Genomic DNA, 26,472 nt, shown 5'->3' with positions numbered 1-26,472 from the left:
AAGAGAGGAGTGAGCGAGCCAGCCAGCCCACGCCATGCAGACGCCATGCACACGACCTGCTACACATTGCATCAGGGAAATCCAGACACACTGCACACGAACAGAACTATCACGCTCTGCCAAAACAAGTAAAATATTAAACATAGAGCACGGTTTCAAATGCATGAATTCCAAACCTCGATAGAACACCATTTACTATATTTCATTTGTTTTTATTTTAATCTATCATGCAAAGAGGATCCAATAATATCTGGAAATAGATTACTTTTTTTTTTAAACCAACAGTGTTGTGAATATCAAGCTTTCTATACCCTGGCAAATGTTTGAAAAGATATCTTAATGTATGTTCTCTGTCACTTGGTAGACTTTGCTTGTCAGGTGTCTGATCATCCTCATTCGCAGTGTAACTACAGCCCACTGTCCGATGTTGTACAGCCAGGCTGCGATGTCATCTTCTGACAGCATACGCACCAGGAATATACCAACAAAGTGTTAATTTTATACCTAAATGCTTCTCCCAGCAGCTCGAGTGGGACCAGCCGTTATGAGGTCTTAATTGCTATTTGATTTAAATTTCACACAGAAGTTGTGAAAGAGGTTCAATAAAACACACAACCTCACAAAGCAGCCTCCCCATCCTGTGCTGTACCCATTTATAAAAACAGACATTTCAAAACACTTGAGCGTTCTTTTTTTAAGAGGAAAGGTAGTGGTCACATGACAAACAAAAACCCCCTCCCAATACGTAGCCTGGGTGTGAGGTTTCGAAATGAGCTCAGCCCAATTCCTGTTTGAGCTCAATGCTGAGAGTCTGCAGCCATCCTTCACTGCATGCCAGCTCCTGCACAAACTGTAACAATTTCCAAAGGAAACTGCTTTCTTGTTAAACACAAACAGAGCTCCTGACTGCACTGTACGCCGGTCCATGGTAAGTACAGACCTTTCTTTATGGTCTTTCACTGTCTAGACAAAAGCAGCCATACGATGTACCGCACAAAGGCTACCTCAGGGCACTGTTCTAGTGTAAGGTCTACTACAAGTTAGTATGTGTTTAAATTCTTGCTTTATGAACGTGGACTAAAGCTACATGCATCCGATTCTGAAACATCGCTCACTGGAAGACTGCGGGCCACTCACTTTTTTTTTTCTTTTTTTTTTTTCTTTTTTTTGTTGAGAGGACTGTATATTTTTTTTAAAGTACTGTTTACCCTATGAGAATGTTTGCACACATGCTTCAGAAAATATCCCATAACCCAGTCATGCACGAAATATTGAAAAGAAAGACCCCCCCCCCCCAAAAAAAAAATAAATCAATCGTTCACACACTTTTTTTCATTGTTTTCGATGAGGGGAAAAAATGGCGTCCTCATAAAAAGACTAGAAGCCTTTTTTTTTTAATTTGTCCCCATATGACGGCACTGTGCACAGGAAGGGTAAAACAGTCTATAGTTTTGAGAACAGGGTGCTCTGTATGTTAGTATGTGTTTGCAGGGGAAGGTTTACCCTCCTGTTGCAAACTGAAATCCCTTCACAGGCGCTCTGGCTTGGATCCCCGTCACCCTAGCTGGCAGCAGATATGCTGAGAAGCCACGCCCCCTGTCCTCTGTGGTTTCTGCAGGGCGAAGCACAGCAATGCTGCGGGGTTAATTAACAACTCTGCATCACAGCTGAATTTTCAGGGATGGGCAGAAGACTCGCATTGCAGAGCTGTCCGAGCCATTCCAGATTTCGATAGCAGCTTGAATTGGACGGCTTCTTAAACTACACACAATTAGATATTCAGGCCACGGTAAAAACTAAAACAGATCAAACTGCTGTGCAATCTGTCCATTCATGCATTGAATGGACAAAGAGTGCAAAAGTATGTTAGACTTCAAATGCAATGCTGGTACCTCCAACGATTCTGCAGAACTATTTCTGAAATCTCTGCATGTCATGAGAGTCTGAAATATGACACGGAGCATTAGGTGGCAGTATTCTTGTAGTTATCACAACTTACTGCAAGGCTTTGCCTTGCAGATTGTGAAGTATGACATGTCTCAATTAAAACAGGATAAATCCTTCAAAACATATGGACAGTATTGACCTCTTTCTCTTCTCGTTTGCCTTTTGCAGATTTGATGGGCAATCCGAATTTCATCTGAAAAGGGTTGATCTTACAACAAGCTGTTCTTAAACTCTGGCATCGTTCTTGATGGTGAAAATAACTCCTATTGAAAGAAAAGAAATATATCGTACATCATCAGCATATTCACACAATGAGTGGGCTTGAGTGCTCAAGCAATTACAGTGCAGAGAATCTGACCCTCTCTGGGGACATCTCCTCAACAGCTACATACTGCTACATTCTCCTGGCCCTGGCTGGTCTGACAGCCAGCATCTTCATCCTAATAACCTTCATCAGAGGCTGCAAAGGGAGAAAGAGCCTGACCAAGATGGACACCTTCTTCTTCGCCCTTTCCCTCAGTGACCTGTTTATAATACTCTACTCCATCTCTGTAATCGCACACAGACCTGGCTACTTGAAGACTACCAGCCTGAACTGTGGAGTCTTCTCGTTCTTCTTCAACATCAGCTACTTCAACTCTCAGTTTCTCCAAGTGACCATGCTGTTCTTCTTGACGTTTGAGGAGAACCGTCCCGGCGTAGCTCTGCTGATAAAAGTGCTGGACAACGCACTGGCCTGCGTGGGCCTCACAGCCCTCGGCGCCTTCCTCGGTTCAGTCTTTACGACGGCACTGCTGGAGACGGGCCAGCAGCTCAACGAGTCCGTCTGCTGCCAGCTGGACCCCCTGCAAGCAGGACCCCGGTACTACATTGCCAAGTTCATCGTGGGGATCGCGCTTCCCTGCCTCCTCCTGATGCTCCTCCTCGTCAAGTGCCTCCTCCTTTGGAAAAAGTCAGAAACCGGAATGGGCTTGGCGGCCAGGCTCAAGGCTTGCTCTGCGTTCCTAGCTGTGGCCTCGGTGACGCTCGTCTGCAGGATCTTTTACAACGCCGTCCTGCTCCACAGAACAGCCCTCAAGTACGGGCTGGGCAACGTGGCAGAGCTGGTGATGTTCTCCGGGAGCTGCCTCAGCTTGGTGCTCATCGTCTCTCTTCACAAACTGTGCCGGGAAGGCATGGTAAGGACTCTGAAGAGCCTGACAGACCCCTGCAGGAGAATCGGCAGGGGCGAGACTCACAGGAATATCATGACAACCACCATAGAGATCGCAGAGCACAAAGAGGACACTGGGTCGCTGCACTCCGAGAACCTGGGAGAGGCACCTGGAACAACTGACGGCTGCGGATAAGCAGGCAAAGGAAAGCAGAGAGAGCAGCTGGCCGTTCACCTTGCCCACTGGCATCGACAGGAGCGCTCTCACTCACTGGCATTTTTTACTGGACCTTTTTTAAAAGCTGTATAATACTATGCTGCCCAACCCCATTCACACTGGTAATTTGTTCAGAGTAAGTAATCTGATAATCTGTACTGCAATAAAAATGTCTTGTCCTCATCCAATGTTTTTTTTTTTCTTTTTAAGCTATGAATGTTTTGTATAGTTGTCGTAACATTATAATGACGTTTGGTTTCTACAGCTGCTATCGAACCGATTCATCCCCCTTTCTGAAACCCCGAAGAGCCAACTGGCAGAGGGGAGGCCAATGCTACTAGCACACGTGTTTGAAGAGGTTCCCTGTGCAGCTCCTCATTGTTTAAATAGGGGCAGGGTCCTGGGGTCGGACTCAGGATCAGAGCCAGAGCATGCTTTCGGATGTTTTTAATCAAGCAGCTGCTGAATGTTGCCTTTTTTGTAAATAATAATAATAATAATAATAATAATAATAATAATAATAATAATAATAATATTTTTTTATATTCTCAGTTTTGATTACCCGTTATTAGATATCTGTTTCAGGATACCTATTGCTAGCTTTCCAAATGCAGTGTGCGTATAATCTCATCAAGAAATCTGCTTTCAACTCACAAGGAAACAAAGGCATATTCGTGCAAGTTTTAAGCAGGCAGACCCCAAACTACTTTCTTGCACGGCAGCGTGATTAAATAATCACCCACAGGGATGGAAATAACAATCCGATTGCACAGCAGTTTCACCCAGTTCCAGTTTTTAATACAAGCTTGATCAGCCTGCACAACAAGTTCAGGTGTGTCTTATTAATCAAACTGATATGCAATTGGATTTTCATTTCCACCTGGTCCACAACCTTTAAAACACTCAAAAGCCCGAAATTGAAATACTAGAAGAAAACGGAAGGAATTCAATGACAAACGTTTCAACAACAAGACATTGAGAAAGACAAAACGTTTGGCATTGAATGTTTTGTGATGATACAATCATACTCAAAAAGTTCCTGGAACTCTGGCAGGAGTCACACAGTCGGCACCACAAACACGAGACCAACTGTGGGCTGCAGAAGTTTATACCGTTCCAGACAAGGGCCTGGACAGGTTGTGGAGCGAAAAAAAAAAAAAAAGGAAGGAAGTTTGTTCTGGTGCTGCATAAAAAGTTGTCTTCTGAAGTTCAGAGGTGTTGAGGTACCTGGCGAACTGCTAAGGATAAATGACGGGTTAAACCAAGACAGGCATTTGAGAAGTGTGAATCAATACGAGACTTGCTGAATTATGTTTAAATGCTTGTCATGTGCTCTCCTTCACACAGAAATGCACACATTTTAGTTTACTTACAACACCGCACGGTGTACCCCCATTGCAAGTGAACACAAAACAAACAGCAGTCTGCAGACTTCTGTGTGTGTTTACAGGGTAAACACAGATTACGATTCATCTTACCTTTTACTTAAATATCAAAAACCCAATTTCCAAGTATCTATGGGTGTAAGCATGTAAATAAAGTCAAAGAAGGTCAAAGTATCTGGAGAATATGGCAGAGAGTGTTTATATCAATTGTGTCTTTGGATTTACATATTAATCAGGCAAATAAACTATTTCTACATGTGGAAAGCATATCTGTGGGAACCGTTCCCGAGTTTCAAGGAAAGGATTTTAGAACAGATCCACATCAGCTGTTTGTGCCATACCACCGTCACAGCGATAACAGTAATGAGGATTGATTTCATTTTACGTCCAGGTCATTTAAGTTTGTTAAGGACATGCGCTCCACTAATAAAACACACACGTGGCCTCTTGACTGTGTATTTCACTCCAATACGTTTCCTGTGAGGTCATGACTCGCCTTCTGGCACAGCAGGGTTGTGTAACCTGCAAGAAGGCGGCTTTCAAAAGGAAAATCTCCATGCAAAACAGGAAAGCAAGCAAGAGACACCTTTCAACAGCCTTGACCCCAGAACATCCTTGTTTAGCTGCTACCTGGCAACTTCCTATTGTTTGAACGCTCTCATATTTATCAGGTGCATGTGACACGGTCAATATACTGCACACCAGAGCTCCACGTAGTGCCCCCTAGAAAGACCAGGAGCTCTCCAACCACAAACCACTCGCAAGTACATTTTCAACTCGCCACCTAGGCACAATCTGGGAAGGCTGCCCCTGGCTGTTCACTGCACAAAGAGAGGACTTGACGTCCTTGTTGTTAACAAAATACTCCATGTTGTGCACTTTCATTGTTTATAATCAAATGTTGATCAAATCTGTTTTTTTAGCCTTCTTAAAAGTACTTTGTAACAGAGGTTCCTAATGCTCTTTTCACTGCATCGAGAGGACTGCTGACTGAATCAGGCAGTTGTGTGGGAGATGGGAGTCATGTGACTTAGCTTGTCTGTTATGCAACTTCATACTGCCTATAGAAATGAAGTTCCAGCTTGACTACACCACTGGTTCTACCCATTCAATGTGGACACATTCTGTTTGTCCTTTCAACTGCTTTCTTTGACCCGCAACATCTCATTAACAAGCAGGCTTCATCTTTTCAAAGAATAGTTGTTCCCAAAATACAGCTGCACTTAATGCAGGCGGCATACTGCGGGAGACCTGCAACCGAAATGGGGGGGGAAGGGGAAAAACACCCCAACACAAACAAAAACAAATCCCGAATTTTTTCCCCGTTTCTTTTTTCGTTTGGTTGATTGTCTGAACTGCAGAAGAGAATGGCAAAGCGTGGCGAAACTTACGGGGAGGGCTTAACACCTGACAAGACCCATGCTAAAATGTCCTGAACACCTGACAAGACCCATGCTAAAATGTCCTGAACACCTGACAAGACCCATGCTAAAATGTCCTTGTTTGTGGATGTTCAAAATCCAGCCAATCAGCATGGATCCCAAATCCAATTCCTTTTTAAAATCAATTCCCATTCCCAACACATCGCTGCTCAAAACTCAATTAGCAGCATTCTCTTAAAATGAGCTTCTCACAGTGGTAACAACATTACGTAAAATGAAGTCACTGTTAGTCAGTTAAAACTGGCTTCAAATGAAAGCAGCTGAACAAAATCGCAAACCAGAATTAAAAAATCTCAAAATATTAAAAAGGAACTGGAATTGAAAAACCATCAGGGGTTTTACCTCATGCAAGAATTACATACATCTGTCATGCAATTCTATTCGCTCTGTTGATGTGCTGCAGTATGAGTGCACGTCACACACAGACAGAGACACGCACACACACACACACAGAGACAGAGACACACACAGACAGACACACACACACAAGCCATGACCGTTCTTTTTGCTGGGTTGGTGTTGTTGATTAAGTTACCACTTGTTTACTTGTCACTGCACACCTAAAAGGAAAAGCATACATTTACCTAATCACAAGGCCTGTCCTAAGCTTTCAGGTGAGCAAAGTAAATATTGAACAGGAAGCCGTGAGAGGTAATGTTTTTATTAAAAAGGGTTAATATTAAAAAAGCACAAATTACTAATAAAAAGGTTAGATCATGGAGGTAAATTAACGGAGGACGAAGGAAGCCTTTATATATATAAAAAAAAAAAAAAAAATCCTTGCTGTGTTCTCTCCGACAGTGCAGCCAGACCCTATCGGGGGGAGTGGGGGGGGGGGGGGGGGGGGGGTGTGGTTAAATCAGTCTCCTCTGCAGCACTTTCTGCTGTGTGGTTCTTGTTTGAAGCCTCGACTGCAGCTCTTTAAGTACAACTTAAAACAAAAAAGGCAAGGGAGATGCTTGCATCGTTTTCAGTGTTATATACATGACTAGGACACACTCAAATGCCCTCAGGAAACAGCTCTGTGCTTTTGGCAAGGAAATGTGTTGAAATGAATCTAAAATATGACAGTTTAATTAAGGCAAAGTGTACATGGGTTTCATCAAGCTGCTGGTTGTGAATGTGAAGGAGACAGCGCTAGGAATCCCGCTGCACTAGGCAGGCTGGAGAGCGCGCGCGCTCGGAATGCAAAAGGGTTTCATCATCCTTCACGTCCCATCTTCTTGAGGAGTCGTCAATCTCAGCAGCAGCTGCAGCGTCTTGCACTAGGCGACCATTGAAGTATATTCATTAAATGCATCATACCACATTAGTGAGCACTTCCAGCCTTGAGGCTGCAATAGGCTTTCTCTCTGTCAACCAGCACTATTACTCGGATTCATCGTCTCGTCTCAGAATTGGGTTAGCATAGACATTTGAAAAAATACACACACCGACCCCACGGAAAACCAGCGTCCTGAAGCCATTCAACACAAAGCATAAAAAAAGTACATCTTGTGCAGCAGACAGCCAAGTAGAAAACAGAATGTCACAAAAAGAAAAAAAATCGACTAATGTATTTTAATAACTGAAAATGAACCTCAAGGTAACACTGACACTACAGCAGCAGTATCCAGACGGTGGAAAGGGCTCAGAAAATGACCGAGAGTAAATCATTAATTACAGCCGACATAAGGATACAAAGCATTTAAAAAGAATACGTATTTATGCTGCAAGGAGGAGACGACCACAAAAAGTTTCACACAATTAAATTGGTTTGGACATGAAGTCACTTTTTTCATCAAATCAAATCAAATAAATAAATAAACCTATATTGAAAACGAAACACATGCTTCCCAAAGTTGTCTAGAATAATACTAGTAATTTTACAGTTTCTTTTTTTTTTCTTTCATTCACCCATATGCCCACTGACAAGTTTGTGTGACTGGCAGCGTGTTATGATTTGCTGTTCCCAGTGCAGGTCCTCCTCTGAAAAGCAGGGGAGGGGGGGGCACAGGGTGCAGAGCACTCTCACAGCTCCTGCACACTGCTTTGCTCAGCACACAGTTTCCAGGGGCTCCAATGGGAAATACAGAGCTATGGCACGTCAACACTTCTGCACTGTAAGAAAGGAACAAACTAAACGATAACCCTTCAAACACAAAAGTAAGTGGACTCGTTTCTTTAGTATTAATAAATCAGTTTCTTTGGTTTAGTATCAGACGTACAGCAAGCTGGCTTTCAGTCCACATGACGAACTGCACTGCCTTAAATAGTAATTGTGGTTCAAGCAAAAAGATTTGTGCAATACAGTACTATAGACTGTAGTATTGTATATAGATTGTATATGTTCTAACTTTGCCTTTCTATCAATGAACAGAGTACAGTAATAACTCCATTCAGTGAACCGGTTTATATATAAAAACACAAAACAATTAGCAGCATTGGAAAATGATTCATGTTTTGTGCATGCGAGTGCTCTGGGTATTTATTTGTGCAATGCTTTTCTTCTGGGAGTTTGGCGACAGCATTGTAATTGAAGAATATACAGAGCTAATCCTGGAATACTAAATAAATATTCTGCTGGCATGCAACATGAACAGCCAGTGCTTTCTGGTTGTGAATTCTCTATCTGTAAAAGCAAAAGTGTGGATAACGAACACAGAGGGAATCCTCCAGAGACTTCATCACTTCACATTCTAAATGCTAATCCCTGTTTTTAACCATAAATGTTAGCTTTACAGTACATCAGTCCTGTTTAAAATAAAACAAACAAATGTCTTCATAAAAGATTAAGCATTCACCCATTACATTTGACTACAATTCCCTTGAAAGTGCAGTCCAGGTTTAATTCACTGTGAGCGGTTCACATCTCGCACAGCGCCTACAGAATGCTGCACTGTCCTAGTGTGCGGCGTAGCATTGCAATGATGCCCTGCATGATTTATAAAATTGTACAGGTTTATTTTACTGGAGCGAGTCAGAGAAGATGTAAGCCGAGCTGGGTGCTGTACTGAGCCTTAAAGCAGAAAAGCAGAGAAGCAAAGCAAAAAAAAAATGACTTTACGCTGGCAAATAATGTTTTAAAAATAACTGAATGCTAATTGAGTTATCTATACATATAGAACAGAGAATTCTATAATATCACAATATACTTGCTTGACCCTACATGCTATGGGAGCCTTGTAAAAGGTGTAGTGCTTTAGTGTTTTTATAACCTCCTATTGCTGTGTGTTTTTGTTTTTATGTGGTTTGTCTTGCTTGGATCCCTGCGAGTAACGTGGTAGATACTGTATATAAGAGTGCAGTAGGCAATTTAGTTGAAATTGTAAATGTCTTTAAAACATGTGCACACTCACCCGGTCTCTCTCTCCGTTGTTTTTAAAGATTGCATTCAACATTTCATAGTCCTGTCAGTAAATGTAGTAAAAAGGCAGTGCAGAAGTATCATTGAAATTGGCAAGCAAAGCCCTAAATGTCCTCTTTCTATCTTGAGATTCTCTGCAAACCCAACTTTTATATTCCAGTTATTATTATGATTATGTACCTTTTAAACACTGTCTGAATTTGTGCTTGCACATGTTAGGACCTCCCTATATGGAGATCTGCGATAGGTTAAAAACAAATAGATTAGTGTAATATTACCACATGACTTAAACCTAGATTTCGATGTAAAAAATCAATTATGTAACTCTCTCATATAATTCAATAAACCTAACCTGTTCTGTGTGCTCTTAGGTCTAGCTATATAACCTTAGTAACTTCCTCCAATTATTTTGCATGACATTTGTTTTAAAAAAATAAAAAACCACACACACACACACCACGAAAGGGCACTGCGATTGCAGCTCCTCACAGTCTCTTCATCTAACTTGCTTTGATGTCCAAACGGAACAGCGCGCCACACTTTGTTTCCAACAGACTTCAAAATGATAGAAGATGCTCCAACTCAGCACCTCGTTACCATGACAGAATGAATTGATGGAAAACATTAACATATTTCACAAAGTAAAAGGCGCACAGATGTACCAAGGTACTCGATCGACAGACGTGACTGCTTTCTCTTTGTTTTATCACACCCCCCCTAGACCCCATCCCATCCCATTCCTGGTCGAGACACAAAATGCCATGCATTTACAGTGCAGAGTATGCTACAGTGCAAAGTAGCATACAGATTGCACTTCAGCTCAGAGTAATTGCCCTGGAAACCATTAATAAATGCAAAGATTCTGTCCCCTAGAAAATTAAAAGCTGCTGTCTCGGTGTCATGTGGTTTAAGTTGCATGTCTTCAAACTGATTACATTTTTAATTAAATGGGGGGGGGGGGGGGGGGTGGAGCACCACCATGATGAAATCACAACACACAGCTTGGGATTTAAAAAAAAAAAAGTTATTGCTTTCCAATTGAAAAATTTAAGTGGTCTTTGTATATTTAATAAAATAAACAATTTGTTATTGTTTTTCAGCTCAGGTGGCATGAAACTAACATGAAAAAGGAAAGAAATAGATGTTCAGAAGGATCAAGGAGGAGCCCTGAAATATCGTGCCTTTAGCGTGCAATGGATTGTACAAAACTTGTGTTGTGATCTGGAAATCAACTGAAAACACACCTTCAGTGTTGTCATGAGGACTGAAATGCCTAGTGCCTTTCCATTGAAGGATGGGTTTGCTTTTGTCGAAAATGGCTTCAGACTGCCCTAAAGTGGTCAAGAACTAGCTGGAGGACAAGGATATAGAACACAGTTAAAACATACGGGAGGATTAAGACATTTAAGTGAAAACATGGCCAATTAACAGTTTGAAAATGTAGCTGTAAAAAAGTAGTGACGCGACTCCGATTCAAGCAAGCAAAGCGATCCAGTATGGAAATGCACACAAACCCAATGATCCACATTTACGTAAACGGCACAGCGTTGGAGCTGAACGGTTCTCATGTCTGCAATGAAACCACATACCGCGGCTTGGCCGAGGACAGCGCGGAGACCTACCAGTTCTACGTGGTCAGTCTCTTCCTCTCGTGCTTGTACACCATCTTCCTCTTCCCCATCGGCTTCATCGGCAACATCCTGATCCTGGTCGTGAACCTGACGCACCGGGACAAGATGACCATCCCGGATCTCTACTTCATCAACCTGGCTGCAGCAGACCTGATCCTGGTGGCGGACTCCCTGATCGAGGTCTTCAACCTCAACGAGAAATACTACGACATCGCCATCCTCTGCACCTTCATGTCCCTGTTCCTCCAGATCAACATGTACAGCAGCATCTTCTTCCTGACCTGGATGAGCTTCGACCGCTACATGGCTCTGGCCAGCGGCATGAAAACCGGGCCCTTCAGAACCATGCAGCAGGCCCGGCTGAGCTGCGCGCTCATCTGGATGGCCTCCATACTGGCGACCTTGATGCCGTTCACCATCGTGCAAGCCCAGCACACGGGGGAGGTCCACTTCTGCTTCGCCAACGTGGTGGAAATCCAGTGGCTGGAGGTGACTCTGGGATTCCTTGTGCCCTTTTCCATCATCGGGCTCTGCTACTCCTTGATCGTGCGGATCCTCATGAGGGCTCAGAAGCACAGGGAGCTGTGGCCCAGGAGGCAGAAGGCGCTCCGCATGATAGTGGTGGTGGTCCTGGTGTTCTTCATCTGCTGGCTTCCCGAAAACGTCTTCATCAGCATCCAGCTCCTCCAAAGGACGGGCGACCCCGCGCACCCAGACGACTGGACGCTGATGCACAGCCACCCACTGGCCGGGCACATTGTCAACCTGGCTGCCTTCTCCAACAGCTGCCTCAACCCAATCATTTACAGCTTCTTGGGGGAGACGTTCAGGGACAAACTGAGGCTGTTCATTAACCAGAAAGCAAACTGGTCCGCACTGCATCGCTTCTGTCACCACACCTTGGATTTCCAGATCCCTGTTCGGAACGAAGTTTCACAGGTTTGAAAAATAAATAAATAATTACGTGAGGCTTTTAGACCAAAGTGAGGAAGCCAAAAAAATGCTAAATGCTACAAGGATACCTGTGTGCTACTCTGAAGAATCCCAAGCAGCACTATTGGCAGCAATGGCAACAAACAATGCAATTCCCCAGCGGTCCTGACAGCACAGTACACTTGCACGGATACTGTACCAAAGTACTGCCATACATTTAGCAGTATGTATTTGGTCTCAACCCACGTGGCACCATTGGTAGGTAAAAACTTATTAAACAAAATACCACTGTGGTAAAATTCTACCAATAGCCCATAACGTTTAGGCTGCCTTTGTGCATTCATTGCCACTTGGTACCGAACCACGGAATTTCCTCAGTGTTGCTCCCAGAGACCATTTTGCAAAGGAAGTTTTTCTTTTTTAGGAGTCAATGCTGCTGGCATTCACTGGGGCTGAAAACAAGCTAAGACTGCATTGGCACAATCCACAAAGTTAATTGCAAGTAGTCTTAATTTAGAACTCACCAATTTCCCCCCGTAATGGGAGCTTCTGCTTACAAAGTGCAACACAAAAGAATGGCAAAGAGTATACAAAACATTCTGCGCAGACCGCCAAGTTGAATAAGTCTGTTATATTGGCCATTAATAATCGCCAAGATAGGATTTGATGCAAGCAAAATTGGCATTCTGAACAGACAATGAAAAAGAAGTCTGACAAAATGCAGACTTTGTTTTTTCCGATTTGTATTATTTTGCGAGTCAATCCTTTTCCTTTCAAAGCAAAACAGAACATGAAGTATTTTTATAATAAAGGTACTATTACACTATTAAACCCTGGCCATTGTAGTGGAGAACATCATGTAAAACCCTTTGCAGAAGAGATGGCAATTCACTGAAATGAAAACCCTGGGGTGTAAGTTGCACTGCTTTCTGTGAAACAACAATTTTGCCTAATGAGCAAGAAACTGAGTTGATCGATTCTCAGACCTCAACAGTTGCCTTGATGCGTTTGCCCATTTGGCACTGATTCACAAGACATTAGAATTGCTGCCTTCCACTCTCTGAAGCTTTTTTTATTTCGTACAGGAAACGGAACACACTGGCCACACACCAGAAATGTGAACAGACAACTGGAACTAACCCATAAGTTTCAATTCTATGAGAGTACTCTCTGTGCGTTCTCAGAGCTAGTTTAAAGTCTGCGAGTCGCATCCAGATTTGCGCTGGAGATGAAGATGAATCACAACAGAGACGTTGACGAAGCACAAAGGAAAGGAGCTGTCACAGCAATTTCTTCATGGATAAACGCACAACCATGATCAAGTTCACCTCTGCGAGTGGCACGGATGACAAGTTATACTACATGTTATATTATTGCCTACATAGGTTAATAGTAAAGAATGTAAAACGATTAGCAAGCAGGATCCATTTCTGATAATTATACATGTATAATGTGTGTACAGTGCTTTGGAAGTGACACTGAAAACAAACACACTGTTGGAAAAGGTCTTTTTGCAATATACAGATTATGGATTGGGTACGTTTAATGGAAAATGTTGGAGTAATTGACACAAATAACTGCTTTTCTTTTTCACAAGACATGCAAATTTATACATACAAAAGACAACTTTGTTAAATTCTGGGTGTGTCTTATTTTCCCCATGACTACTTCACACAGAGATTCAGATCACACACATGCTACCCAAAAAATGTAGTGTTGTAAAAGACAGGCTGTCCTCCAATATCTTTAGAAAGAAAAAAAAAAAAACAGTGGTGAAAAACAAACATGTTGTTAAAATATAAAAACACTAAAAGAAAATGTATAAATTCAGTGACAAACATAGTGTTTCAGACACGGAGAAAGTCGAAATGTTTGTCATCGAATTTATTGATCATGTTTTTTTTAGTATTTCTAAATAAAGCACTATGGGTTGTTTAAAAGTTACCTCAGAACAGCAGGCCTACTTAAATGATAACGGTACATCCGTGACGTTACTAGTCTATCTGAGGTCTCATTAAATTAGCAGCTCGCTGTGTGGAGACAGAGAGCTGCTTCCTCCAGCTGTTTCAGCAGTCTGAAAAAAGCACAACTTCTTAAATTTAGCAATTACTGGAGTACATCACAGAATACCCCACCCTGCAGAAAACCGTAATGAGATATCATACCTTTGCTTGAGGCCAAATAATGACTGATTCCGAAACCCTTTTCAAAGTAAATTAAATTTAGACTTTTGGGCTTTGCAGTGAATGCAAGCTGGGTTTTTTTGGCATGACAGGGTTTTCTAAAGAGACCACGCAAAAGCGTTTTCACTGGCAAACTGATCGCTTTTAAGAGAGAGTGGCCGAAGGACTGGATTCAGCTCTGTGTTCAGGGACTGAAAAGCTAAATTTGTCAAAACCATAGGAAAAGTATCAATTCTCCTAGAGGTGCCGCAATACAGGTAGCGTCTGCTTCATCACTTTTTCAGGAACAGCGGCTTGAAACCCGGTTCCAGGAGACCTAGTTTAAGGCAACTTTGCTGTATTAAAACACCAAGTCTCCCCTGGCCTGAAACCTCGCCTCCCTCAGTTTAACAGCTGCCTGTGACGAATGACTGACATCTTATGCAATACGGCTGTCTGGTAAAGTATTGAGAGGTTGTTTTTTTTTTTTCCCTCTCTCAGTACAGCAGAATGAATTTCTTTGCAATATTAGATTCTGGAGGTCCCTCAAAGTGAAGAGCTGATCACTTAAGTTGGTAGAACTTACAGACGTAAAAAAAAAACCCAGAGGAACTGCAGTGACATTTGGAATGAACTCTCACTGTATTTCAGTTAAGTTTCTTTCAAAATATTTTCTTTAATGAAACCCTCTTGAGGCACTTAGGCTAGTTCGCTTGACCCCCCCGTTTATTTAGTTTTATGGAGTCAAAGCCCTATTTCTGTCTGAGGAGATGCCGGTGGTCCCAGACTGTGCAGTCCCTCTCCAGTTCAGCTTGAGAGTGGAAGCTTGTGTGCCTGCAGCTGAAACCATAGGGAATATCAACAAGCTAGGTACACAACCACAAGTATTTCTCACAGAAGGGTATGTCGGAAAATGTTAATATTTATTTTGTTTAAAAAAATAAAAACACACACACACAAATACACAGACAGATTGTGGGACACTTCAGCTTTTAAGTTTTAAAATCTACTTTGCAGATAAACTTAATGCAATATAACACATACCCCTCCCCTCCCCACTTAATGCTGACAAAAAATAAATAAAAAATTGCATGCATGCACACAGGCCATGAATAAACACGCTTCCTTCTGCCCGAATGGTTGGCTTAATCAAGCGCAACTCAAATTCCGGTCAACAGTGTTTGCCTCGGGTGTCGTTCTTATTGATCTGTTTTGTTGAAGAGGCTTTGAGACCAGTTTTAAATCTGCTTTGAACTGGTAACACTGGTTTCCCTCTGCGCCTCTCAGCAGGTGATCTGTTAAAGACCTACAAACCTCGGGTGAGCCTTATTACCCTTATATCCAGCAGTTTTGTCGGACCTCACAAAAGCTATACTGGGATGAGAATAAAACACTAATTACATCAAACCTTAGGCTTTGAAGTAATTTCCCGTTTAAAAAACAGGTCCTTCTCTCCTCTGCATCCAGATTCAAACAATTGACAGGTGAGTACATGCATTCATGACGAGCAGTGCTGCTGGACTGAAGCCCCCAGGCATTGCTCAGGGCCCCCCACGCTCAGTGCAGTGGCAGGTAACCTCAGCTCTTCCAGTCTGTTCCTTTCCGTTAAACACATCTGTGAGTCACGAAGACCAGTACACCCCCTGCCACAGACAGCAGGTAAAGGTATCCGCGAGGATCCCCCCTGCCAGCCCCTGTCACAGCCAGTGGAATCACATCATAAGTTTCCAGCTCTGTGGCAGAGTTAGCCGGGACACAGCGGCTTGTGACATTCCCTAGAGGACTGTAAACCTACACTTCCCAGACTCCTGATTAAAAAGAAACACAGAGCCAAAAGCTGACTAGATCTCATATGTTTTGGCTCAGAAGCTTAATCTGATTCTTAAGCGGTTTCTGTATGGTTTTACAAATGCTGCAGAACTAATTTCAGAGTTTGTTTACCTCCCTTTAAAGAGCCGGGGCACGTTGCGATAAGACCAAATATAAATGGCTTCTCAGTTCGCAATTAAGAAAAGCACAGAAATCACCACTCTGTGGATCATAACGCTCAGACAAGCCCCTGAGCGTGTGGAGTTTAGAAAATGTTGTTTATTATACAGTATAAAAAAAAAAAAAATACCTCCATAACCCACTAATGAAGCAACAAACTTTTTTCTGCTTTTTGTAACTATAGTATAAACCCTATCACATGATCACAGATTAGATGTAATTTGCAGTATCGTGCATGGTAGCAATTACAATACAAGGCACGCAGAGGGAAAAAAAAGGGGGAAAACAAGCATTTTTCTAGCTGCTCAGGACATCAGGAATTGAATCCCAGGCTGCTCATTTAACAGCCCATTTCACAAACACCAGGAATTATTCAAGATTAGCTGAAGCAACCTAAACACAAACCACTTCACCTCTCTTTGGGCGGAAGACTGAAAAACGTCCACGCTCTAATCTGGCAAATATGACAAGCTTGGTCATTTATGCAACGTTTCATAGGCTAACTTCTCCAGAAAGATCAAACAAGTTTAATTTCCATCTACGTGGAACTAAAACGATGGCATTGCGATTGCAGCGATCACCGTATACTGCATTGGAAAACAATTCAGGAAACAGCAACTCGGCATAATTGGATTTTTTGAGCAGGCAAAGCATTGCATATATTAACGTGTTCTGCATCCCTAGGACCAGGAACCTTTTAATCTGTATTAAACAGAGAGAACTGATGTTTAACTCTTATTAACTTGACTAACATGATTACTTTTTTTTTTTAAATCTACCTAAACTATTTTATGATGTTATGGGCACTTGTTTGGAACAGATCGTATATCACTGGAACCAATGCTCAGCAAGCCCTACAGATGTAGTCTCTTAGAGCACTTTGGCATTGTAAAATTCAAGGATGGAAATAAGAGCAGTTTCACCCATTCCAGGTTTTACTATGAGCCTGATCAGCCCCAGTGTGTATAGGTAACTTACTTGCAGCAAAAACAGGATTGGATAACACTGCTATGCAATGGGAGCCTTGTTTCCAACCCTGGAATTAGACGCTTGCAGGCAAGAAGAGGCCAATCTCAGTATTCCTATTTTTCTTACGTCTCAAGTTTTACCGAGACAGTTCAATCGCATTCAGGGGATAAACACATGAATACTTTATTTTTGGAGAAACAGGTTAAAAACTACTAGAAATGCAAGGGGGTGTAATATTCATCTACCCCACAAGGCATCCAGGAGCGACGAGGTCAATTACTCGCACCAGGAAGGCTGTGCCCTCCCGTTTCGTAATAATGAAGCCAAGCTGCTTCCTCTCACACAGAAGCAATGCTGCTGCAGCAGGTTACTACACACACCGTGCGGACTGCCTGCTGCCGACAATGAAAAAACAGCATTTCAACAAAACCAGCGTAAGCAGGATGAAGAAACGCTGGACATAACACTAACAAAGCAAGCAAGGGCATTCTGTTTCTACTGGGCTGAAGCCAACTGGTATGGCACGCCTGCTCTAGCTAAGGCAACGGCCTCAAGCACTGGTGCGTGAGCTAGCGAGACCAGAGAGAAGCCAGCAAAGTGATTCGGGATGGCGCGGTGAAGGGACAAACAAAGCGATCCATTATGGAACAGCGTTTCTTGAGATTTTATTAGCATGGAGAAGGCAGATCAGCCCGTACTATTTAACAGTGCCTCAGTCACAGCTCAGATCTACGTTATCTTCTCCAGAGAGATGCAGGCAGACACAGCGATGTCTCTGATACTATCTCACTCATTGGACAGATTTACTTTAGTATAACCCAGTCAGTTCAGCATTACCAGGATTTGGTCACATCATACGTCTGCATCACAGTGCTTCAAAATCAGTTCTGTGGGAAAGATAAAAACCGTCCTCGACAACACTGATAGAATAGGGTAGATACAGTGTTTATGGGGGGGGGGGGTGGAAGGAGCCATATGTTTAAGAGATCAGTTTTCCTTTAATCCTGCCCTTTCCTTTGAAGTTTAGAATTCTGCAACGGAAAATGTCGCGGCTGTTTACTTGCGAGTCCTGTCCCTCGAGAGGTTCGGATCTCGTTCACAGAAAAACCTAGAAATGGGCGCGTGGGACAGATCTCATTGCTTTTGAATGCTTTCAAACCAAATCAATACAGTCACAGCCAGGCCACCCTACTGAATTACGACAACACTCGTATGCCCAACAGAATTCTCTGATAGCGCAGCAAGGTGGGTGTCATGAAGCAACAATAAACGTCTTCCGGTATCACCAGGTGGAAAGGTTTTTCCTCATTAGTATCCATCAAAACACGTTTTCCATTGTCATCCTCTGATCTCCCAGTGGATCAAAACATGGAACCACAGTCCACCAAAGAATCCAGAGACTGGCAAGGGACATCTTGGCATCACTGGCCACGTTTACAAGAGCTGGTTACGGTTTTAAAGCGGGTACTGTGCACCCTGCAAACGTATCTTTATACGTCAATTCACTATGCATATGGCACGTGCCAAGAGACTTGCTTTTGAAGCTGTATGACAAACACTTCTGGGTCAAGCCAGGCATAAAAGACACAGAGTGAACCAAGCAAGCAACATCATCATGGAAAACACTGCAAAGGTGGCACTAGACTTCCTGGCATACCACAAATTGATTTGAGAAAAATGAAAACACCACCACTGTCTGCCATCAGTGTATTTTGTAACAATTACAAGGTACAGCACATAAAATAAAAATGTATACAGAACTGTAGTTATTATTCTTCTGTTTAAAATTGTAGAGTTCGGATTTGCATACTTAAACAGTTTTGCACATAGTAAATACCATTACTGCATTACCAACTTGCCTTGCCTGTCAATTAAACAGTTAGCAGCATGCTTGTCCTTCAGCTGTAAATCTGCACTGCTTGCCTGTGCACAGAAAGTCCAGAGACAAACCAGTACCAGTAGGGGCAGCAGTGTGGAGTAGTGGTTAGGGCTCTGGACTCTTGACCGGAGGGTCGTGGGTTCAATCCCAGGTGGGGGACACTGCTGCTGTACCCTTGAGCAAGGTACTTTGCCTAGATTGCTCCAGTAAAAACTCAACTGTATAAATGGGTAATTGTATATAAAAAATAATGTGTAAAAAAAATAATGCAATTGTATGTAAAAATAATGTGATATCTTGTAATAATTGTAAGTCGCCCTGGATAAGGGCATCTGCTAAGAAATACATAATAATAATAATAAGTACCAGGTAAGGCTTGGAAACCAGCAGAGGCAGAAGGATTACTATTCAACTCATATATTCATATTATTTTCCCTCATATTAGTTACATAGTTACGAATATCGTGCAAGCAATAAGCAATAAAACTGCAATTATGTACTCCACTAAGCACAAAAAAAGGAAGAATGATAATAATAATAATAAACCCAGAAGATAAACTCCTTGGTAGTGAAAGACTCTTGGTGCATGGCAGCCAAACAGGCTCGAATCACAGGTTATGTCTGTAGCTTCACTTTAAATAGGCAAGACTGCTTTAAACCCAGGAGCGCTCTACCAAAGACTTCTGGTATGCTGCTGTGCTTCTATCCAAGGTGGAAGCAACGGGGAACAGGTTCTTGTGGCTGCACCTAGATCCTCAATTACAAATCGCTAATGAACTTGTTTATGTTGTTTGCTGGGTCTTGGTGTGATCAAACCACCTCCAGGTTTTGACGTACACGGTAATGATGCGCATATTAAAGCCTGCATCTCTTAGCGACCTGTGCTGTGCATTGTTTGTGCACAGCACAGTGGGACTCGGAAGGGTCTGCTCCTGGGAAACTCAACTGTTTTCCCAGCTGTGATGTCCCATCCTGGGAAATGTGCTCCATGCATTGTTCAAATAGCTTCCAAAGGCACTGAAGAAAATGTCAAGCACATCGTGGCATGTCGTAAAATTCTGTATTTCACTTTATTCCCTGGAGGGGCGAGGGGGTTGACCACACTGCTTATCTTGAATGTGGGAAAACACTGAAATGCCTTTTTTTAGCGAGACACATCCAAGGATTTAAAAATCGATTTGCATAAGCAACAGTATCACTGGCTGTCTTATCGTTATGTCTTAAGATCTTTTTGTTTTTCAACTTTATTTGAGGACATTTTTCCCCCCACACCACAGTTTCAAGACGCTGCTTTCCAGATACCTGTTCTGCTTCCTAAAACAGTGCCGTTCAAAACTTGTAAATCACTCAGAGTGACGAGAATGTCTTTCAATAGGGAGCTTTTGTACCTGCGGATTACAGTAAATGCTTCAGCCAATGCTGTCATCAGTGTAGATCAAGAAGGGACCTGCTAGGCTAAGAGCCTGTAAAAAGGTCCTCCTCGTTCATGACTTTATCCTGTTTGAATGCAAGTCCTCCATTGAAACTGGCAGGTAGCACCGAGCTGTGGCTTCCGATGCTCCTCTGTAATGGACACGGTTTATACAGCTGCGCTTCCTTAACACGGCAGGGTGCAAGACATCAGAGGGAAACATCTTAGAATGTATTAATTCCTTAAACTCTTATCAACACTGGCCCAATCTCAGAAGGGCAGGAAGTCTATGAAACAGACAAAGCATTGGGAAACCACATGCCTTTAAAATACAAGAAAACTGATGAAGATGATGAACATCGAACGAACATGTCAAAACAGCAAATGCAAAGGCTGCACTTTGACAAAGACAAAAGTAGCTTTAAACAGGTTTCTTGTAAATGCATTTTTCATTCACTTTGGGCAAGCTTGCCTCTCAGATGTCTGCTTCTTAGTTAAACAGTAACAGATTGACAGGTGAAATGGTTTCAAGTATTACAGATACACGTTTTCAACAACCTTTTTATATCCTTGTGCAAAAACATCTGTTTCTCACCTGTAGCTTTACAAAGTCAAACACAGTCAAGCTGGTGCCTGTGCTACTGCACCTTGATACAAAAAAATGCATTTTAATTACAGCTCATAAACAGGGCTTCTACGAGTGCCCGGTTATAAAATATTGAAGAAAAAAAAAAAAAAAAGGAGATTACAGTTGCAAACCGTAGTGAAAAACAAGGTCTGCATAACAAACACATGTTAATGGATGTGTGTTAATAATGGATGTGATTTATGATTGCATTTGTAAATTAAAATCCCTACTGAAAAACACAGACATAATGATTATCCTCCAGTTCATTACTGTAGAGCCTCTGGACTGACTAGCTGGCAGCAGTGCGCTGATGGTGCGAGCTCGGGCTGCAATTGCTTTCAATTGGAAACACAATGTCCGTGCCGGATCATGTTAACGTTCCCCCCATTAACACTTACAGAAGGTGCTGCACTTGCTGTAACTCTATTCGCACAGCAGCGGAATTGATTTCACGCCACAGCTAGCCAGCATGCACAGAGCACCTTGGTTCAACAGGAACTCATTTGCACCGGGACAAAGAGTGGCAACAGCAAGCCTGCTTTGATTTTTTTTTCCAAGAATCATAAATCAATGTATAAAATGATTAATCGCTACAGTAAAAGCACCCTCATTTAGAAGCTGCAGCGAGGAAAGGTCTAGCTAGGTATCATATCTCACAGAAACTCAAGAGTCACTGTAGTAGGCCCTTATTATTATCCAGCATTATCATAATCACAGTGTTATACTGAGAGAAGAGACCAAGTCTTGGGGTACAAAACAAATAAAGCATGAAGCCTGGCTTTAAATTATTCCTAATGGCTTAAAAACACGCAGAGTAGCCTTTTTTAAAAGGAAAAGTAGATTCTAGTGATTTGAATGCATTTTATTTTTACTGTTTTAGGGTGCCTGCAAATCATTCCTAGTGGTTCTAGGTTCTGTTGCTACAATATAAGTTCTAAGTTTTAAAATATGCCTTTTCCCAGTTCCACTGGTATTTTGTGAATGTTGACAGCACTTATAAACCATTTAATCTCCAGACATGTCTGTTCCTGAACTTCCTTATCCAAAAACATTAAGGAACAAGTACAAGATGTTTTACAAGTTTAGGCACCAATTACTCTAATAGCCTCTCCAAAATAGGCATTATTTTTTTTTTTTTTTATGAGCTCAATTAAACGTGCCCTTCTTGATCACACAACATTGTTTTTAAGTAAGTAACCCTCACAAGTCAATGTGCTCCTAATTTCCACAGCGGATACAGAAACATTACATGCCAAGCGTTCAGACACGACTGCAGTACGAATTCCCGGTGCTGGCCCCTTGGTCACAAGGACTCGTGACTGTTATACTTTCATCTAGTCCTGAATGTGCGTTTCTGGGGCAATTCCTAAGAAACATTAGATTTGATTCTGCATAAACCACTCTGATCTTTCAGAAAACACACACACACAGTATCTGCTGAACTCAGCTGGCATGGAGCTCCAGAACTCTAGTGTTTATCAGCGGGACAGCCCCACCGTGTGGCTCAAGCCTGCAAAGTCACAATGTCTTGTGTGCGAGCGGTCAGTCCTGCTGCCTCATCCTTGTGTAAAAACCACATGCATCCAGCAAGTCAGACCATTTCCAAGCAATCTCTTAGCTTTGTTTTAAATAGCTTGGTGTGGTGCGAATCTACAGGCTTTGGCTGTGTTATTTTGACCTTGTTTTCTGTTGCAGCATTCAGTTTGCCAGCAAATGCGCAGAACTTGTGTATTTACTGGAAAACTAATGCTTTCCTTGACAAACAACTACAATTCTCCAGTTAAAAATGTGTGCAAGCCCAAATCTCCAACAGCATGCACTGTCAGTGTTGGATTGGCTTTTGCAAAGACTCAGCTGTGGTGTGCAAAAATAATTAAACTGTTTTACAAGAGATGTCTCTGGCCTGTACCCAGGATTGTATTAATGAAAGTTAGCATTTGATTTGGCAATGTGAGGTTAGAAAAAAAAAAAATCAGACATACACTGCCCTGCTGATGCTATTTCAACAGTAACCATACAAATAGCAGGGATGCTATAATTAATAACATGCAAATCACATGAATCATCATGTGTTATCTTTCCTGAACCAAATGAGAATTCATGCACAGCCAGACAAATTCTAGAACAATCCACGCTTCCTGTACAATTCTAGAGTGGTTTGGATTTACTTACACTATTCTGGAATGGGTCAGAGCCATTAGAACTGATCTATGGTTCCACGAATGCCAACATGAACCCTCTTTCCTAAAGTTGAGGGAACACAAAGCCACTTTTTCAGGAACAGTGGCTTGAAACCTGGTTCCAGGAGAAAGTGAGGCCTAGTTTGAGGCATCTTTGCTGAATCAAAGCCAGGTGTGCACCTAGTCTCCTGAAACCACAAGGTGGCTTGGTGTTCCCCCAGCTTGACTCTACAGATGAGGAGCAGGGAACAGCTAGATTCCACCCTTGTCTCAGTTCAGTTTGCTCACCTTGACCTTGCTCTTCTTTTTCTTCTTCCTTCGTTCAGGCTCACCCTCTTCCTTCTCCTCACACGGCTTCTGCTCCATTTCCTCCGCGACTCTCTTCTTAGTCTTTTGCTTTGTTTTGCGCTTGATTTCCACGCTCTCGGATTCGGGTTTGGTTATTTTACTCTTCGTCATTGTGGCGACAACAGATGCTGCGGGTTCCTGCATGGAACAGCATTGCAATAAGAAACACAGTAGATTACACGTTTATATCAAATCCATAAACCGGATTGTAAAACTGATCATGGCTGTGAACACTCATCCTCAGTCAATCTTAGTTAATATGACAACAATAATGATTTTTTTTTCCTTCTAATTTATTAGCTTCTTAAAATTAGTTAGGAGCACGACCAGCAACACCGCTCAGAATTTAATCTCCCTTTCCGTTATTACACAAACCCAGACACAGTTTATATCTGTCGAAATAGTAAAAATGGTCTTAAAACTGTAATGTATCTGACCGCCCTAAACAGACCCTCAACGTGCTTTTTAAATATAGTATATCTATTTATATCCGTTAAAATTATACACATTATATATACTCTGTGTGTGTGTGTGTATATATAGAGAGAGAGACGCAAAATGCTTAAATAACATACAGTAGTCTTTACTTACGCGACTACAGTAAGACACCTTACCTACAAACCAGGACACTCACTTCCTACTACTCCTGTAACCCGCGTGTGTTACAAACGCATGTGCCACGCCATCCTGTCCTCCCCGCGTCCCTATTGGTTCAAAAACTATCAAAGTACAATTTCCATTGGGTTAGCTCCTGCCAATCAGCAAAATCTGACCTCTTTAAGAACCACGTGTATTGCGTGTGTCGCAAGATCTCGCGATGTGAAACTATGGTTACAGGAGACGCGTTTTTGTTTTTTTGTTGTTGTGCGTTCTCAATAATTCGCACTGTCGTTTAGATACCTGCTCGTATTATTAAAAAAATAAATAAATAAATAAATAAATAAATAAGGAATTATGTTATATTTTAAATATGGAGCCGTGTTTAGCAGGTCGAGAGACGATGCGGGTGGATATCACTGTTCTGCGAGGCAAAAATCTGGTAAGAATAGTAAGTGTGTAAACAGTTGTTATTATTATTATTATTATTATTATTATTTATTTATTTATTTATTTATTTATTTATTACCAGACGCCCTTATCCAGGGTGACTTAGTGTTTCAAGAATCACAGTACAAGTATTAATACAATTAAGAGCAAGATAAAATACAATGACTTCGGTTCTAGCAAGTACAAGTATATAACAAAATGCGATTCAATAACGGAGCAGATAACAGTCCCCCATTTAATTTAGGCAGATGTTACTACCAGTAGGATTTTTTTTTACCAGCGCTAAGGCAGCTGATTCTGCTGTTGCCAGCGGCAGCAGCGGCACTAAATTCTTGATGTAACCAGTTTCACTTTCTATAAACTTAACTTTGTCTCTGTCTTCTGTTGCAGAAAGGCTCAAAAGCAGAATCCTTGCTGAATGTCCAGGTCGAGTTCAACACCGCGGTGCTGGGGGACTCCCCGAAGCTTGAGCAGTCGGGAACAGGGTGTCGAGTTCAACTTCACCTGCAGGTTCGACTGCTCGGAGGAGTTCAGCACCGCGGTGCTGGGGGACTCCCCGAAGCTTGAGCAGTCGGGAACAGGGTGCCGAGTTCAACTTCATCTGCAGGTTCGACTGCTCGGAGGAGTTCAGCACCGCGGTGCTGGGGGACTCCTCGAAGCTTGAGCAGTCGGGAACAGGGTGTCGAGTTCAACTTCACCTGCAGGTTCGACTGCTCGGAGGAGTTCAACACCGCGGTGCTGGGGGACTCCCCGAAGCTTGAGCAGTCGCCGGAACAGGGTGTCGAGTTCAACTTCACCTGCAGGTTCGACTGCTCGGAGGAGTTCAACACCGCGGTGCTGGGGGACTCCTCGAAGCTTGAGCAGTCGGGAACAGGGTGTCGAGTTCAACTTCACCTGCAGGTTCGACTGCTCGGAGGAGTTCAACACCGCGGTGCTGGGGGACTCCTCGAAGCTTGAGCAGTCGGGAACAGGGTGTCGAGTTCAACTTCACCTGCAGGTTCGACTGCTCGAGTTCAACACCGCGGTGCTGGGGGACTCCTCGAAGCTTGAGCAGTCGGGAACAGGGTGTCGAGTTCACCTGCAGGTTCGTTGCAGACGTGGAGGTGGAAGCTGAGCGTGTGGTCAGTGAGGCTGAGCAGACAGCAGCAGTGTCAGAGTCTGCTGTGCTGAAACCCTGCGAGAACGCCCCCTGTCACACCAACACTATCTACATGGAGGCAGCCAAGTTCCTGCTCCAGGCCAATGCCCTACAGGTCAGCAAGCTGCCAGAAACACTGGCCCACACAGGGTTCCTACAGTTCACTTCTAACACCATTGGTACACAGGAGGCTTGCTGGTCCACTGGTTAAAGAAAGGGGCTTGTTACCAGGAGCTTCCAGGGTCAGTCCCGGCTCAGCCACTGACTCACTGTGTGTGACCCTGAGCAAGTCAACCTCCTTGTGCTCCGTTCTTCGGATGAGACGTAAAACAAACGAGCTCCTATTGGAAGTGACTCTGCAGCAGAAGTTGTCGATGCACAGTTCACCCTAACCCTAATCTCTGTATGTCACTTTGTTTGGAACATTGCAGTAAAGACACCAAACAGTGCTTTTTGAATTACTTGTGGTTACCGTAGTGTGATCCTCGGGTAATGAGCCCGTCTCCTCTCCCACAGTTAAAGCTGAAGAGCGAAGCTCTTCTGCAGGAGATCCATGCCCCGCAGCAGCGCGTCGGTTTTGGAAACCCTGCGTTCTGAACAGCCTCCTCTCCCTCCTGCTGCACTGCAGCGTTATATTTAAACTGTTTCTGCAAGCAGCAGCAAGGGC

The 26,472-nt window shown here is 42.8% G+C and overlaps 3 protein-coding genes across 5 annotated transcripts in view; 2 read left to right on the top strand and 1 right to left on the bottom strand.

Moving 5' to 3' along the window:
- Positions 1 to 24,338, bottom strand: part of LOC117973722 (uncharacterized protein C7orf50 homolog) — a 54,013-nt gene extending 29,675 nt beyond the window's left edge. The window contains exons 1-2 of one of the 3 annotated variants that reach the window (XM_034926849.2): positions 24,235 to 24,338; positions 23,561 to 23,758 (exon numbers count right to left, since the gene is read on the bottom strand). In XM_034926849.2, coding sequence (XP_034782740.1) covers positions 23,561 to 23,731 — 171 coding nt within the window. In that variant the 5' untranslated portion in view covers positions 23,732 to 23,758; positions 24,235 to 24,338. Of the gene's footprint in view, positions 1 to 23,560; positions 23,759 to 24,211 lie in introns of all 3 variants that reach the window. The other 2 variants (XM_034926850.2, XM_058995730.1) reach the window with 2 other exon arrangements.
- LOC117973721 (uncharacterized) lies at positions 798 to 3,511 on the top strand. The gene is made up of 2 exons (XM_034926845.2): positions 798 to 928; positions 2,116 to 3,511. The coding sequence occupies exon 2, from the start codon at positions 2,259 to 2,261 to the stop codon at positions 3,294 to 3,296; it is 1,038 nt and encodes a 345-aa protein (XP_034782736.2). The 5' UTR covers positions 798 to 928; positions 2,116 to 2,258; the 3' UTR covers positions 3,297 to 3,511.
- LOC117973720 (G-protein coupled estrogen receptor 1-like) lies at positions 8,133 to 13,575 on the top strand. Its single transcript, XM_034926844.2, has 2 exons — positions 8,133 to 8,289; positions 10,591 to 13,575. Exon 2 carries the CDS (start codon positions 10,987 to 10,989, stop codon positions 12,064 to 12,066), a length of 1,080 nt encoding a protein of 359 aa, XP_034782735.1. The 5' UTR covers positions 8,133 to 8,289; positions 10,591 to 10,986; the 3' UTR covers positions 12,067 to 13,575.
- Positions 24,339 to 26,472: the final 2,134 nt, after the last annotated feature.

This window comes from Acipenser ruthenus, chromosome 22 (genome assembly GCF_902713425.1).
Source record: "Acipenser ruthenus chromosome 22, fAciRut3.2 maternal haplotype, whole genome shotgun sequence".
NCBI classification, from domain to species: domain Eukaryota; kingdom Metazoa; phylum Chordata; class Actinopteri; order Acipenseriformes; family Acipenseridae; genus Acipenser; species Acipenser ruthenus.
This window is presented reverse-complemented; position numbering and strand designations above follow the sequence as displayed.